At 45.7% G+C, this 16,681-nt stretch overlaps 1 protein-coding gene across 2 annotated transcripts in view; it reads left to right on the top strand.

Moving 5' to 3' along the window:
• Positions 1-16,681, top strand: part of LOC144501160 (uncharacterized) — a 192,244-nt gene that overhangs the window by 27,604 nt on the left and 147,959 nt on the right. For both annotated transcript variants that reach the window (XM_078224566.1, XM_078224567.1), the window contains exon 6: positions 331-557. In XM_078224566.1, the coding sequence (XP_078080692.1) occupies positions 331-557 (227 nt within the window). The remainder of the gene's footprint in view (positions 1-330; positions 558-16,681) is intronic.

Raw genomic sequence — 16,681 nt, forward strand, 5'->3', positions numbered from 1 at the left:
TTCTTATGTTCTTATGTGGATCCTCAGTTTTCTTCACCCCATTACTGTGCCTTCAGCTGCCTAAGCTTTGAAATTCCCTCTCCAAACCTCTCCTTGCTTCCTCTCTCCTCTCATTAAAAGCTAACGCTTTTTATCAATTTATGTCTTTTGATGTCAAATTTTGCTGATTTATAATCCTTGAAGTCTGTTAATGTTAAAGGTGCCTTGTAACTGCATCAATGTTGTTTTTAAAGTACTCAGGACTTTGCCAGTCATTAATCCTACCGTAGTTTCTTTTTGATTAGTTACGTGTACATCCCTCCATATACGGACTCATCAATGTGCTTACAGATGCAGCCAAGGCAATGAGGAATGTCCTGTCTTACTATCAGAAGATTCAACCCTCCAACAGCTGTCTTTCAGACACAAACTATCTCCTGTTGGTTCCACTGGTGCAAGTCTCCATAGCAACTGCTACTCAAAACACAACACTCAGTTTGCTTAGCACTGTTTTGGTTGAACAATATTTAACATTCATGGATTGGTCACAATGGTACTCGGAGGTCCAAGCTAATCAGGTATGTTGAAGGGGAAAAAAAGGGAATTTACAAATTTACTTTACAAATTCAAATTACAATTGAACATCTTTAATGCTGAAAGTAAAACCAATTAGTGCTGTCTTTGTTTTGGAAGACCACAATGCCATCATATATTCAGCGACTTAATAAGAGAAATTAGGATCAAGGGGTAATGCCAGTTTTTAGATAAGGACACTTCTTGTAACTCTCTTGTCTCTTTAGGACCACAGTACTATACTGATTAAAATACTTACTTCACATCTCCTGCAGTTATATCGTTAAGTTGTAACATTCTTTTCACTCGGATCCCAATCCTCGGCTCTTTGTAAGTTTATAACTCAGATTTAGTGCTTCGCGTGCAATGCTGAATATCATAATGATAATTATGGTAATAGCAATAATAATACCACAGAAAGCAGTTGAGGCCAAAACAGTATGTTTTCAAGAAGGAGTTAGATATAACTCTTGGGGCGAAGGGGATCAAATGATTTGGGGGAATGGTGGGATCAGGCTGTTGAGGTAGATGATCAGCCATGATCAGTTTGAATGGCGAAGCAAGCAAGAGGGGCTGAATGGCCTCCTCCTATTTTATATGTTTCTAGCTCTCCATCTGTGACCACAGTGCACAATTCCTCATCAACCTCTCTGCAGCGCCTCCCCTCTTTTCCAGTTTAGTGGATTTACCTTTATTTCTAATCTTATCTTTTCAGTCATATCCAATGCCATTTTATAGATCATTGCTACTTTGTGTTCAATTTCACTCGATCATATTCATAACTAAAATATGTTGATCCCATTCTTGAAAATTTCAATTGAACCTCCCAGCATTTGTTATGTTTAGGGAGAGAATTCCAGATTTCCACAACAGTTTTTGTGGAAAAGTGCTTCCTGTTTGTACTCTTGAAGGACCTAGTTTTAATCATAAGGTTATTTCCCTGGTTCTGGATTCCCCCACTAGAATATGAGTGTTTTTTTGACTACCGACTAAATCCCTTGTGCGTTAAAACAGTTTAATATCATCACCACTTAAACATTTTGATTTGATTTAATTTATTATTGTCACATGTATTAGTATGCAGTGGGGTGAGAGGGGCGGGGGGGAGGGGAAGGAGGTGGGAGGAGGGGGGGGAGGGGGGGGCGGTGGGACCCAGATCATCCTCTGGTTGTGGGGGGGTCCACTGCCAGTCTGCGGCCGATCGGTGGGGAGGGAGGGAGGGGGCAGGGGTGTCCGCCGCCACTCTGCAGGCGATCCCTCCTCCTCACCGGAGGAATGAATCCCTCCTGCCGGAGTGGACGTGCAGCCATGCCATCCCACAAAACCCTGTAAAGGGATACACCATCACTGGTACACTACCAGCCACAGCCATCTCTCCCGCTCTCTTGCCCCTGCAAGGAAGAGTAATCTGTGGCTGGTAGTGTACCAGTGATGGTGTATCCCTTTACAGGCCCAGCTTGGTCCTTCTCCAGTGTCTCCTCTTGGACTTGTACTGATCTTGTAGCCGGTTTTCATGCGGATCCACTGTGGAATCGGCCGGTTCTTCTTCATCTTCTTAGTGAGGAATCGCTTCATCCTGAAGGTTTTGTGGGATGGCACGGCAGCACGTCCACTCCGGCAGGAGGGATTCGTTCCTCCGGAGGGGAGGAGGGATCGCATGCAGAGTGGTGGCGGAGCCCCCCCGCCACCTGACCAGAGGATGATCTGGGTCCCCCCCACCCCCACCCCCAGAGGATGACCGTCAGAGAGTCGCTCTCTCTGCTTTCTGCTTTTTTTCTTTAGCGCCCGGGCGCACTCTGTCAGATTTTTTTCGAACTGTGCATGCGCAGTTCAGTGCTCCGATCGGTCTGCCTGCGCCAAGCCCCGCCCACTGCGTGGATCGGACTGGAGCCGGCAAAACGTGTGTGGGTGCGCTGGAAAGAGGATTCCAGGCTTGGATCTATTTGACGCCCAGATTCGGCACTTAGACTCAAAATGGTAAAATCAGGCCCATAGTGTTGGCATGGGGGGTCCAGGACAGGTTGTTGGTGATCTGGACACCTAAAAACCTGAAGGTCTCAACCATTTCTACTTCGTCCCCATTGATGTAGACAGGGGCATGTTCTCCACTATGTTTCCTGAAGTCGATGACTGTTTCCTTCGTTTTATTGACATTGAGGGAGAGATTATTGTCGTCGCACCAGTTCACCAGATTCTCTATCTCATTGCTGTACCATGTCTCGTCATTGTTTGAGATCCGATCTACTACAGTGGTGTCATCAGCAAACATGAAAATCAAGTTGGAGAGGAATTTGGCCACACAGTCATAGGTGTATAAGGAGTATTGTAGGGGGCTGAGGACACAGCCTTGTGGGGCACTGATGTTGAGGATGATCATGGAGAAGATGTTGTTGCCTATCTTTACTGATTACGGTCTGTGAGTTAGGAAGTTCAGGATCCAGTCACAGAGGGAGGTGCCGAGCCCCAGGCCATGGAGTTTGGAGATGTGTTTCATAGGAATAATGGTGTTGAAGGCTGAGCTGTAGTCAATAAATAAGAGTCTGACATAGGTGCCATTCAATTATAAACCAAATTTATTTGGATGTGAACCAGCAATGAGATGGTAATTGGGATGATGCAATTTTATTTAAAATATAGTCCTATGCCTGCATAAATGAGTTACAGTTGTCCCTAGAGTGAACACATCATAGTATCCATTTAAAGTCAGGAGAAAACCAACATCAACTGGGATTACATGATGTTTTAATCACTTGACTGCACTGCGTCAACTGGTATTTAATATTAGCAGCTGCCATGGAACATACTGATCAGATGTCAGCTAGTTGGTTTCCTGTGGTTAGCATTACAAAACTAAAGTTCAGCGAAACTGAGGAGATAAATTAAACACATGGTGCACAATGCAACATTAAAGAATGGATATACAATGCATTGCTTGTTTTATTTAGCGAATTGCAAATCCACAGAGCTAAGCAATCACCTCCTCATTAGTTGAATTTGAGGTGATTATTCTGTCATTTAGTCTGTACTCCTCAGTAATGTGCAGAATCGTTTGTGTCTCTCCACAAGTGCATAAGGGGTTTGTACTGAGGCCCTGGCAGTGGAGGTTGACTGTACAGGGGTCCTGACTTGTCCTGAACCTGTTAAACAAGGACCACTCTGCTGCAGTAGATTAAAGTCTGCCATTCAACAGGTGGGGCTTGTCACAAGCAGCTTATTAAAGACTTTCCATGTTTCCCATTCCTTGGTCCAAAGGATGTCTGCTGGTAGACATTGCTGAGGAAGATTACTCTATATGGGGCACCTCGATGGAAGGTGGGTTGAATATATTACTGTGGTGTGGTACGTCAGGTGCATCACAGATGTTTTCAACCAACTTGTGGGTTTTCATCAGTCAGCGAGTGTTTGAGGGAGTTTTGTTTGTGAGGGCAGGAAGCCAGGGGAGTCGTGTTAAACAGTTCTGATGTGCATTGTTGCATTCAGTTGAATGTCAACAAGATGTGTGAGTCATGACCTATGCCAGACAGGTGTATAGTACTATAATAAAAGCAAAATACTGCGGATCCTGGAGTCCCATTTAAGATGACTTCCAAGTATATTGGGTTGGGTTTGTATTTTAGTCTCTGACCATCCATGTAGATGTGCAATTACATCAATGTGCAAAGTACCGTTCATAGAGTACATAGGGGAGAAGGAAAGGAGAGAGTGCAGAATATAGTGTTACAGTCATAGCTAGGGTGTAGAGAAAAGTCAACTTAATAAAAGGTAGGTTCATTCAAAAGTCTGATGGCAGCAGTGAAGAAGTTTTTCTTGAGTTGGTTGGTATGTGACATCAGACTTTTATATCTTTTTCTCGACGGAAGAAGGTGGAAGAGAGTATGTCTGGGGTGCGTGGGGACCTTGATTATGCTGGCTGCTTTTATGAGGAAGGGGGAAGAGTAGACAGAGTCAATGAATGGCAGGCTGGTTTGCGTGATAGACTAGGCTTCGTTCACAGGCCTTTGTAGTTTCTTGCGGTCTTGGACAGAACAGGAGCCATACCAAGATGTAATACAACAGAAAGGATTCTTTCTATGTTGCACATGTAAGAGTTGGTGAGAGTTGTAGTGGGCATGCCGAACTTAGACCATAGAACCATAGAACATTACAACACAGAAACAGGCCTTTTGGCCCTTCTTGCCTGTGCCGAACCATTTTTGTGCCTAGTCCCACTGACCTGCACCGGCTCCATATCCCTCCACACCCCTCTCATCCATGTACCTGTCCAAGTTTTTCTTAAGTGTTAAAAGTGAGCCCGCATTCACCACCTCATCTGGCAGCTCATTCCACACTCCCACCACTCTCTGTGTGAAGAAGCCCCCCCTAATATTCCCTTTAAACTTTTCCCCCCTCACCCTTAACCCATGTCCTCTAGTTATGTTCTCCCCTAGCCTCAGTGGAAAAAGCCTGCTTGCATTCACTCTCTACCCATCATAATTTTATACACCTCTATCAAATCTCCCCTCATTCTTCTACGCTCCAGGGAATAAAGTCCTAACCTATTCAACCTTTCTCTGTAACTCAGTTTCTCAAGTTCCAGCAACATCCTTGTAAACCTTCTCTGCACTCTTTCAACTTTATTAATATCCTTCCTATAATTAGGTGACCAAAACTGCACACAATACTCTAAATTCGGCCTCACCAATGTCTTATACAACCTCACCATAACATTCCAACTCCGAGACTCAATACTTTGATTTATAAAGGCCAATGTACCAAAAGCACTCTTTACCACCCTATCTACCTGTGACGCCACTTTTAGGGAATTATGTATCTGTATTCCCAGATCCCTCTGTTCTACTGCTCATGGTGCACATTGGTGCAAATGACGTAGATAGGAAGAGCAGGGGGATCCTACGAGAGCAATTCAGGGAGTTGGGAAATAGGCTAAAAAGTAGGGCCTCCAGGGTGGCCATCTCTGGGCTGCTCCCAATGCCTCGTGCCAGTGAGGCTAAGAATAGGGAGTTAGTACAATTGAATGCTTGGCTAAAGGACTGGTCCAGGAGGGAGGGCTTCATTTTCCTAGATTAATGGGAAGTTTTCAGGAGAGGATGGCACCTGTACAAGAAGGACGGGTCAGAACTAAGTTGGAAGGGCACGAATATCCTGGCTGGGAGTTTTGCTAGTGCAGTTCGGGGGGGGTTTAAACTAGTATGGCAGGGGGGAGGGGATCAAAATATTAGGTCTACAAGTGTAGAGGCTGGGGACGAGCTTGGGGCTGGGACAAGGCTGGCAAAGAAGAAGAGCACTCTGGGGGAGGATGACCTCACTGGGCCTGGAGGTCTGGAGTGCTTCTACTTCAATGCAAGGTGCGTAGCAGGTAAGACAGACGAACTTAGGGCCTTAATGCTCACGAGGAATTTGGATGTGGTTGCGGTGACAGAGACTTGGTTGAAAGAGGGACAGGACTGGCAGCTGAATATTCCGGGGTACAAGTGTTTTAGGCGAGACAGAGGAGGGGCCAAAAGAGGTGGGGGAGTAGCAGTATTAGTTGGAGAGCATATTACAGCGGTGCAGAGGGAGGACAATTCAGAGGGGTCGTGTAACGAGTCACTCTGGGTGGAGCTTAGAAACAGGAAGGGCGCAGTCACTATGTTGGGGGTGTACTACAGGCCCCCCAACAGCCCAAGGGAAGTGGAAGAACGGATATGTCAGGAGATACTGGATAGGTGCAGGAAAAATAGGGTTGTTGTAGTGGGAGACTTCAATTTCCCTGGTATAGACTGGAAATCGCTGAGAGCAGGGAGTCTGAATGGGGAGGAATTTGTAAAATGCGTACAGGAGGGTTCTTTGGAACAATATGTAGATAGCCCGACTAGAGAGGGGGCTATACTGGACCTCGTACTGGGGAATGAGCCCGGTCAGGTCTTCAAAGTTTCGGTTGGGGAACATGTGGCAAATAGTGACCACAATTCTGTTAGCTTTAGGATAATGATGGAAAAGGATGAGTGGTGTCCCAAAGGCAAGGTGTTGGATTGGGGGAAGGCTAACTTTAGTGGGATTAGGCAGAAATTGGCAGCTGTTGATTGGGAGAGGCTGTTTGAGGGTAAATCCACATCTGGCATGTGGGAGTCTTTTAAGGAACAGTTGTTAGGGCTGCAGGACAGGCATGTGCCTGTAAAAAAGGATAGGAAGGGTAGGATTCGAGAACCGTGGATAACCAGGGAAATTGAGGGACTGGTCAAAAAGAAAAGAGAGGCGTATGTTAGGTCCAGGCAGCTAAAAACGGAGGGAGCTCTGGAGGAGTACAAAGAAAGTAGGAAAGAACTCAAACGGGGAATTAGAAGAGCAAAAAGGGGTCACGAAATGTTCTTGGCAGACAGGATCAAGGAGAATCCCAAGGCATTTTATTCATACGTTAGGAACAAAAGGGTTGTCAGGGAAAAAATCGGACCTCTCAGGGACAAAAGTGGGGAATTATGCTTGGAGCCCAAAGAAGTAGGGGAGATCCTAAATGAATACTTTGCGTCGGTATTCACAAAGGAGAGGGATGTGTTAACTGGGAGTGTCTTGGAGGGGAGTGTTGAACCGTTGGAGAAAATCTCCATTACAAAGGAGGAAGTGTTAGGTTTGTTAGAGAATATAAAGACTGACAAATCCCCAGGGCCTGATGGAATCTATCCAAGGCTGCTCAGGGCGACGAGAGATGAAATCGCTGGGCCTCTGACGCAAATCTTTGTCTCGTCACTGGACGCAGGTGAGGTCCCAGAGGATTGGAGGATAGCTAATGTGGTCCCGTTATTTAAGAAGGGTAGGAAGGATAACCCGGGTAATTATAGGCCGGTGAGCTTGACGTCCGTGGTGGGGAAGTTGTTGGAGAAGATTCTTAGAGATAGGATGTATGCGCATTTAGAAAGGAATAAACTCATTAACGATAGTCAGCATGGTTTTGTGAGAGGGAAGTCATGCCTCACTAACCTGGTGGAGTTTTTTGAAGAAGTGACCAAAATGGTTGACGAGGGAAGGGCCGTGGATGTCGTCTATATGGACTTTAGTAAAGCATTTGACAAAGTCCCTCATGGTAGGCTGGTGAAAAAGGTTGGATCTCATGGGATAAAGGGAGGGTGGCTAGATGAATGGAGAACTGGCTTGGTCACAGAAGACAGAGGGTGGTAGGGTCTTTTTCCGGCTGGAGGCCTGTGACTAGTGGTGTTCCGCAGGGCTCTGTATTGGGACCTCTGCTGTTTGTGATTTATATAAATGATCTGGAAGAAGGTGTAACTGGGGTGATCAGTAAGTTTGCGGACGACACAAAACTGGCAGGACTTGCAGACAGTGAGGAGCATTGTCAGAAGCTACAGAAGGATATAGATAGGCTGGAAATTTGGGCAAAGAAATGGCAGATGAAGTTCAATCCTGATAAATGCGAAGTGATGCATTTTGGTAGAAATAATGTAGGGAGGAGCTATACGATAAATGGCAGAACCATAAAGGGTGTAGATACGCAGAGGGACCTGGGTGTGCAAGTCCACAGATCCTTGAAAGTGACATCACAGGTGGAGAAGGTGGTGAAGAAGGCATATGGCATGCTTGCCTTTATAGGACGGGGCATAGAGTATAAAAGTTGGGGTCTGATGTTGCAGATGTATAGAACGTTGGTTCGGCCGCATTTGGAATACTGCGTCCAGTTCTGGTCACCACACTACCAGAAGGACGTGGAGGCTTTGGAGAGAGTACAGAGGATTCTGGAATAGTTCCTACAGATTGGAGGGTAGCTAATGTAAGCCCGCTATTCAAAAAGGGAGGTAGAGAGAAAACAGGGAACTATAGACCAGTGAGCCTAACGTCAGTACTGGGGAAGTTGCTAGAGTCCATTATCAAGGATTTCATAACTCAGCATTTGGAAGGCAGTGGTATAATCAGGCACAGTCAGCATGGATTTACAAAAAGGAAATCATGCTTGATGAATCTATTGGAATTTTTTGAGGATGTAACTAGTAGAGTTGATCGAGGAGAAACTGTGGATGTGGTTTATTTAGACTTTCAGAAGGCTTGTTCCAGACACTCCCCACCCTCTGTGTGGGGAAACAAACTGCCCCTCTGGACCCTTTTGTATTTCTCCCCTCTCACCTTAAACCTATGCCCTCTACTTTAAGACTCCCCTACCTTTGGAAAAATATGTTGCCGTGGGGTTATGCTGCAACTGTACAGGACCTTGGTGAGACCACATTTGGAATATTGTGTGCAGTTCTGGTCACCTCACTATAAGAAGGATGTGGAAGCGCTGGAAAGAGTGCAGAGGAGATTTACCAGGATGCTGCCTGGTTTGGAGGGTAGGTCTTATGAGGAAAGGTTGAGGGAGCTAGGGCTGTTCTCTCTGGAGCGGAGGAGGCTGAGGGGAGACTTAATAGAGGTTTATAAAATGATGAAGGGGATAGATAGAGTGAACGTTGAAAGACTATTTCCTCGGGTGGATGGAGCTGTTACAAGGGGGCATAACTATAGGGTTCATGGTGGGAGATATAGGAAGGATATCAGAGGTAGGTTCTTTACGCAGAGAGTGGTTGGGGTGTGGAATGGAGTGCCTGCAGTGATAGTGGAGTCAGACACTTTAGGAACATTTAAGCGGTTATTGGATAGGCACATGGAGCATACCAGGATGATAGGGAGTGGGATAGCTTGATCTTGGTTTCAGATAAAGCTCGGCACAACATCGTGGGCCGAAGGGCCTGTTCTGTGCTGTATTGTTCTATGTTCTATCTAGCTGATCTATGCCCCTCATTATTTTATAGACATATTTATAAGATCACCCCTAAGCCTCCTACCCTCCAGGGAAAAAGTCCCAGTCTATCCAGCCTCTCCTTATAACTCAAACCATCAAGTCCCAGTAGCATCCTAGTAAATCTTTTCTGCACTCTTTTTCTAGTTTAACAATGTCCTTTCTATAATAGGGTGACCAGAACTGCACAGTATTCCAAGTGTGGCCTTACCAATGTCTTGTACAACTTCAACAAGACATTCCAACTCCTGTATTCAATGTGCTGACCAATGAAACCAAGCATGCCGAATGCCTTCTTCACCACTCTGTCCACCTGTGACTCCACTTTCATGGAACTATGAACCTGTACCCCTCGATCTCTTTGTTCTATAACTCTCCCCAACACCCTACCATTAACTGAATAAGTCCTGCTCTGGTTTGATCTACCAAAATGCATAATCTTGCATTTATCTAAATTAAACTCCATCTGCCATTCATAGGCCCACTGGCCTAATTGATCAAGATCCCGTTGCAATCCAAGACAATCTTCTTCACTGACCACTATGCCACCAGTCTTGGTGTCATCTGCAAACTTGCTAACTGTGTCTCCTAAATTCTCATCCAAATCATTAATACAAGTGACAAATAGCAGTGGACCCAGCACCAATCCCTGAGGCACACTGCTGGTCACAGGCCTCCAGTTTGAAAAACAACCCTTACAACCACCCTCTGTCTTCTATCATCAAGCCAATTTTGTCTCCATTTGGCTACCTCACCCTGGATCCCATGAAATTTAATCTTGTCCAACAATCTACCATGCTTTACTTTGTCAAAGGCCTTGCTAAAGTCCTTTGTGGACAACATTAACTGCACTGCCCTCATCTATCTTCTTGGTTACCCCTTCAAAAAACTCAATCCAATTTGTGAGACATGATTTGCCACTCACAAAGCCATGCTGACTGTCCCTAACTAGTCCTTGCCTCTGAATGCTTGTAGATTCTGTCTCAGAATACCTTCTAACAATACCCACGACAGATGTTAGACTCACCAGCCTGTAGTTCCTAGGTTTTTCTCTACAGCCCTTCTTAAACAAAGGCACAACATTTACCACTCTCCATAGAACCATAGAAAATTACAGCTCAGAAACAGGCCTTTTGGCCCTTCTTGTCTGTGCCGAACCATTTTATGCCTAGTCCCACTGACCTGCACTTGGACCATATCCCTCCACACCCCTCTCATCCATGAACCCGTCCAAGTTTTTCTTAAATGTTAAAACTGACCCCGCATTTACCACTTTATCCGGCAGCTCATTCCACATTCCCACCACTCTCTGCGTGAAGAAGCCCCCCCTAATATTCCCTTTAAACTTTTCTCCTTTCACCCTTAACCCATGCCCTCTGGTTTTTTTCTCCCCTAGCTTCTCCCCTAGCTTCACAGCTCCAGGGTCCTGGGTTCGATTCCCGGCTCGGGTCACTGTCTGTGTGGAGTTTGCACATTCTCCTCGTGTCTGCGTGGGTTTCCTCCGGGTGCTCCGGTTTCCTCCCACAGTCCAAAGATGTGCGGGTTAGGTTGATTGGCCAGGTTAAAAATTGCCCCTTAGAGTCCTGGGATGCGTAGGTTAGAGGGATTAGCGGGTAAATATGTGGGGGTAGGGCCTGGGTGGGATTGTGGTCGGTGCAGACTCGATGGGCCGAATGGCCTCCTTCTGCACTGTAGGGTTTCTATTTCTATTTCTTCAGAGTCCTACCATTTACCCTGTACATTCTTCTTTGGTTTGTCCTTCCAAAGTGCAATATCTCACACTTGTCTGCGTTAAATTCCATTTGCCATTTTTCTAGTTGGTCCAAATCCCTCTGCAAGCTTTGAAAACCTTCCTCACTGTCCACTACACCTCCAATCTTTGTATCATCAGCAAACTTGCTGATCCAATTTACCACATTATCATCCAGATCATTGATATAGATGACAAACAACAATGGACCCAACACCGATCCCTGCGGCACACCACTAGTCACAGGCCTCCACTCAGAGAAGCAATCCTCCACAACCACTCTCTGGCTTCTTCCATTGAAAGAAGTCTCACAACACCAGGTTAAAGTCCAACAGGTTTATTTGGTAGCAAATACCATAAGCTTTCGGAGCATAGCTCCTTCGTCAGATGGAGTGGATATCTGTTCTCCAACAGTGCACAGACACAGAAATCAAGTTACAGAATACTAATTAGAATGCAAATCTCTACAGCCAGCCAGGTCTTAAAGGAATTCTAAAGGTCTTCCATTGAGCCAGTGTCTAATCCAATTTACTACCTCCCCATGTATACCGAGCAACTGAACCTTCCTAACTAACCTCTCATGAGGGACCTTGTCAAAGGCCTTGCTGAAATCCAGGTAGACAACATCCACCGCCTTCCCTTCATCCACTTTCCTGCTAACCTCCTCGAAAAACTCTAATAGATTGGTCAAACATGACCTACCACGCACAAAGCCATGTTGACTCTCCCTAATAAGTCCCTGTCTATCCAAATATTTGCAGATCCTATCCCTTATCACACCTTCCAATAACTTGCCCACCACCGACGTCAAACTTACTGGCCGATAATTTCCCGGATTTCTTTTGGAACCTTTTTTAAACAACGGAACAACATGAGCCACCCTCCAATCATCCGGCACCTCCCCCGTGAATACTGACATTTTAAATATGTCTGCCAGGGCCCCTGCAAGTTCAACACTAGCTTCCCTCAAGGTCTGTGGGAATACCCTGTCCGGTCCTGGGGATTTATCCACTCTGATTTGCCTCAAGACAGCGAGCACCTCCTCCCCTTTAATCTGTAACGGTTCCATGACCTCCCTACCAGTTTGCCCTATTTCCGTAGACTCCATGCCCGTTTCCTCAGTAAATCCGGATGCAAAAAAACCATTTAGTATCTTCCCCCATCTCTTTTGGTTCCATACAGTCTGCCACTCTGGTCTTCAAGAGGACCAATTTTATCCCTCACTATCCTTTTGCTCTTAACATACCTATAGAAGCTCTTGGGATTTTCCTTCACTCTGTCTGCAAAAGCAACCTCATGTCTTCTTTTAGCCCTCCTGATTTCCCTCTTAAGTAGCTTCTTGCACTTTTTATACTCCTCGAGCATCTGATCTGTTCCTTGCTGCCTGTACATTTCATACAACTCTCTCTTCCTCTTAATCAGTGTTACAATCTCCCTCGAGAACCAAGGTTCCTTATTCCTATTTACTTTGCCTTTAATCCTGACAGGGACATACAAACTCTGCACTCTCAAAATTTCTCCTTTGAAGGCCTCCCACTTTCCATTTACATCCTTACCAGAGAACAGCCTGTGCCAATCCACACTTCCCAGATCCCTTCTCATTTCATCAAATTTGGCCTTTTTCCAGTTCAGAACTTCAACCCGAGGACGAGATCTATCCTTATCCACGATCAGGTTGAAACTAATGGCATTATGATCACTGGATCCAAAGTGTTCCCTCACACTCACATCCATCACCTGCCCTAACTCATTTCCCAATAGGAGATCCAATATCGCATCCTCTCTAGTTGGCACCTCTATATACTGATGTAGAAAATTCTCCTCAACACATTTTACAAACTCTACCCCGTCTAAACCTTTAACAGTATGCGAGTCCCAATCTATATGTGGAAAATTAAAATCCCCTACTATCACAACTTTGTGTTTCTTGCAGTTGTCAGCTATCTCTCCGCTGATTTGCTCCTCCAATTCTCGCTGACTATTGGGTGGTCTATAATACAAGCCTATTAATGTGGTCATACCTTTCCTGTTTCTCAGCTCCACCCATAGGGCCTCTGTAGACAAGCTCCCTAATCTATCCAGCCTGAGTACCGCTGTAACATTTTCCCTGACCAACAATGCCACCCCCCTCACCTTTTATCCCTCTGCCTCTATCCCGCCTGAAACATTGGAACCCTGGAACATTGAGCTGCCAGTCCTGCCCCTCCTGTAGCCAAGTTTCACTAATGGCTATAATGTCATATTTCCATGTGTCTATCCACGCCTTCAGCTCATCTGCCTTTCCCACAATACTCCTGGCATTGAAATAGACACACCTCAAAAAATTATTTCCACCACACTCTACCCTTCCATTTGTGATTTTGCTTGAACTAACCTGTCTTTTTACCCCTGCTCCACTATCTGCTCTGGCACTCTGGTTCCCATCCCCCTGCAAATCTAGTTTAAACGCTCCCCAATAACACTAGCAAATCTCCCTGCAAGTATATTGGTCCCCTTGTAGTTTAAGTGTAACCCGTCTCTCTTGTACAGGTCCCACCTGCCCCAGAAGAGGTCCCAATGATCCAAGAATTGGAAACCCTGCCCCCTGCACCAGTTCCTCAGCCACGTGTTCATCCGCCCAAGCATCCTACTCCTGCCCTCACTGGCATGTGGCTCAGGTAGCAATCCTGAGATTACTACCCTCGGGGTCCTGCTTTTTAACTTCCTTCCGAGCTCTTTGTACTCACTCTTTAGGACCTCCTCACTCTTCCTTCCCACGTCATTGGTACCGACGTGTACCACGATATCTGGCTGATCACCTTCCCACTTTAGAACGCTGTGCACTCGATCAGAGACATCGCTGACCTTGGCACCAGGGAGGCAACAAACCATGCGGGAGTCTCTGTCCCGACCACAGAACCTCCGGTCTGTACCTCTGACCATTGAGTTCCCTATCACTACTGCTCTCCTCTTCTTCATCCCACCCTTTTGCGCTGTAGAACCAGACTCAGTATCAAAGTTCCGGCTGTTGCAGCTTGTCCCAGGTAAAGCATCTCCCACAACAGTATCCAATTCAGTATACCTGTGGAGGGGTATGGCCACAGGGGAACCCTGCTCTGCCTGTCCTTTCACACTGCCATTTCCTCTCCTTACAGTAACCCAATTTCCTGTGCTCTGCTGCTTAGGTGTAACTATCTCCCTAAAGCTACTGTCTATATACTTCTCATTCTCCCGAATTAGATGGAGGTCATCAAGCTCCTTCTCCAGTTCCCTAACACGCTTTGCTAGCAGCTGCAGCTGAATGCATCTTTTGCAGGTGCTGTCGTCAGGGATACCGGAGGTCTCCCTGATCTCCCACATCCTGCAAGAGGAGCATTCCAACATCTTGCCTGGCATATTTTTTTTTGACTCTGGGGAAATACACAGGAATAAACTTTCTGAAAAAGAAAAAAAAACCTACTCTCGCCTCTGCCTGTTCTCGCCGGAGCCCGTTTTGAGCCAAAGCCCTTCAGCTCTCACTCTGCCCCCTGCTCACTCTGCTGCCCGCTAACGACGCTGCCCGCTCAAAGGTGCGGCCTACTTTTAAACCCTCCAAAACCTTCCCAGGCTGCTGCTGGGCCTACTCCCTGTTTTGAAAAAAAACCTCTGATTTTTTTCACAAATTTAACTGAAAAATAAATAAATTAGTGCACAAACAAGCTCCCTTACCCTCAGCCTGCTCCTGTGGAACAAACATCTTCAGACACCTCACCTGTGGCTGTCGATGATTCAAATATCTCTGCTCGGGGACCCGTAATTTTCTCCCTAGCCTCCCACAACGTCCTGGGATACAGGTCCTGGGATTTATCTACCTTGATGTGCTTTAAAACTTCCAGCACCTCCTTCTCTATAATATGTACACTCCTCAAGACATCACTATTTATTTCCCCAAGTTCCCTAACATCCATGCCTTTCTCAACTGATGAGAAATATTCATATAGGATCTCACCTATCTCTTGTGGATCTGCATATAGATGACCTTGTTGATCCTTAAGAGGTCCTACTCTCTCCCTCATTACTCTTTTTCCCATTATGTATTTGTAGAAGCTCTTTGGATTCTCCTTTGCCTTATTTGCCAAAGCAATCTCCTGTCTCTTTTTGACCTCCTGATTTCTCTCTTAACTCTACCCCAGCAACCTCTGTACTCTTCAAGGGATCCACTTGATCCCAGCTTCCTTAAGCATGTCATGTGCCTCCTCCTTTTCTTGACCAGGGACTTAATAATCTGAGTCATCCAGGGTTCCCTACTTCTACCAGCCTTGCCCTTTACTCTAAAACCCTGAAGCCTGGTTAACGCACTTTTGAAAGTCTCCTACTTACCAGCTATCTCTTTGTCTGCCAACAGACTCCCCCAATCAACTTTTGAATGTTCCTGTTTAATACCATCAAAATTGGCCTTGCCGCAATTTAGAATTTTATCTTTCGGGCCAGGCCTATCATTCTGCATAGCTATCTTAAAACTAATGGAATTATGGTCACTGGTCCCAAAGTGATCCCTCCCTAATACTTCTGTCACCAGCCCTCCCTTATTTCCCAAGAGGAGGTCAGGTTTTGTCCCGATTCTAGTCAGGCCATTAACATACTGAATGAGGAATTCCTGCTGAATACACTCAACAAATTTCTCTCCATCCAAGCACCTAATACTATGGCTGCCCTAGTCAATATTGGGAAAGTTAAAGTCCCCTACTATTACCACCCCGTTTTTCTTAGAGCTATCTGTAATCTCCTTACATATTTGCTCCTCAATTTCCCGTTGATTATTTGGGAGCCTGTAGTACAACCCTTTCAAAGTGATTTCCCCCTTCTTATTTTTCAGTTCTACCCATATCGACTCAGTGGGCGAACCCTCAGAAATGATATCCCAATCCCAATAACCCATACATGCCCTGAATTCATCTGCCTTGCCCGTGGGGCCTCTTGCATTGAAGTAAATGCTGTTTAATCAAGACTTCCCTTGCAAACTGCTCTACTCTTGCTTGACCTATCTAGTACTAGGATTACTTTGTTGCCAGGATTTGATGCATTCAAATGTATGATCTTATTACATCTTATTTATAGTCATAGCTGACTGATCCGAACCAGGGCTCTGAGCTGCATAGAAACATAGAAAACTACAGCACAAAACAGGCCCTTTGGCCCCACAAGTTGTGCCGAACATATCCCTACCTTTTAGGTCTACCTATAACCCTCCATCCTATTAAGTCCCATGTACTCATCCAGGAGTCTCTTAAAAGACCCTATTGAGTTTGCCTCCACCATCACTGACGGCAGCCGATTCCACTCGCCCACCACCCTCTGTGTGAAAAACTTCCCCTTAACATTTCACCTGTACCTACCCCCCAGCACCTTAAACCTGTGTCCTCTCGTAGCAACCATTTCCACCCTGGGAAAAAGCCTCAGAGTCAACCCGATCTATGCCTCTCAACATCTTATATACCTCTATTAGGTCTCCTCTCATCCTACATCTCTCCAAGGAGAAAAGACCGAGCTCCCTCAGCCTATCCTCATAAGGCATGCCACTCAATCCAGGCAACATTCTTGTAAATCTCCTCTGCACCCTTTCAATCTTTTCCACATCCTTCCTGTAATGAGGCGACCAGAACTGA

This window comes from Mustelus asterias, chromosome 12 (genome assembly GCF_964213995.1).
Source record: "Mustelus asterias chromosome 12, sMusAst1.hap1.1, whole genome shotgun sequence".
In the NCBI taxonomy this organism is placed as follows: Eukaryota; Metazoa; Chordata; class Chondrichthyes; order Carcharhiniformes; family Triakidae; genus Mustelus; species Mustelus asterias.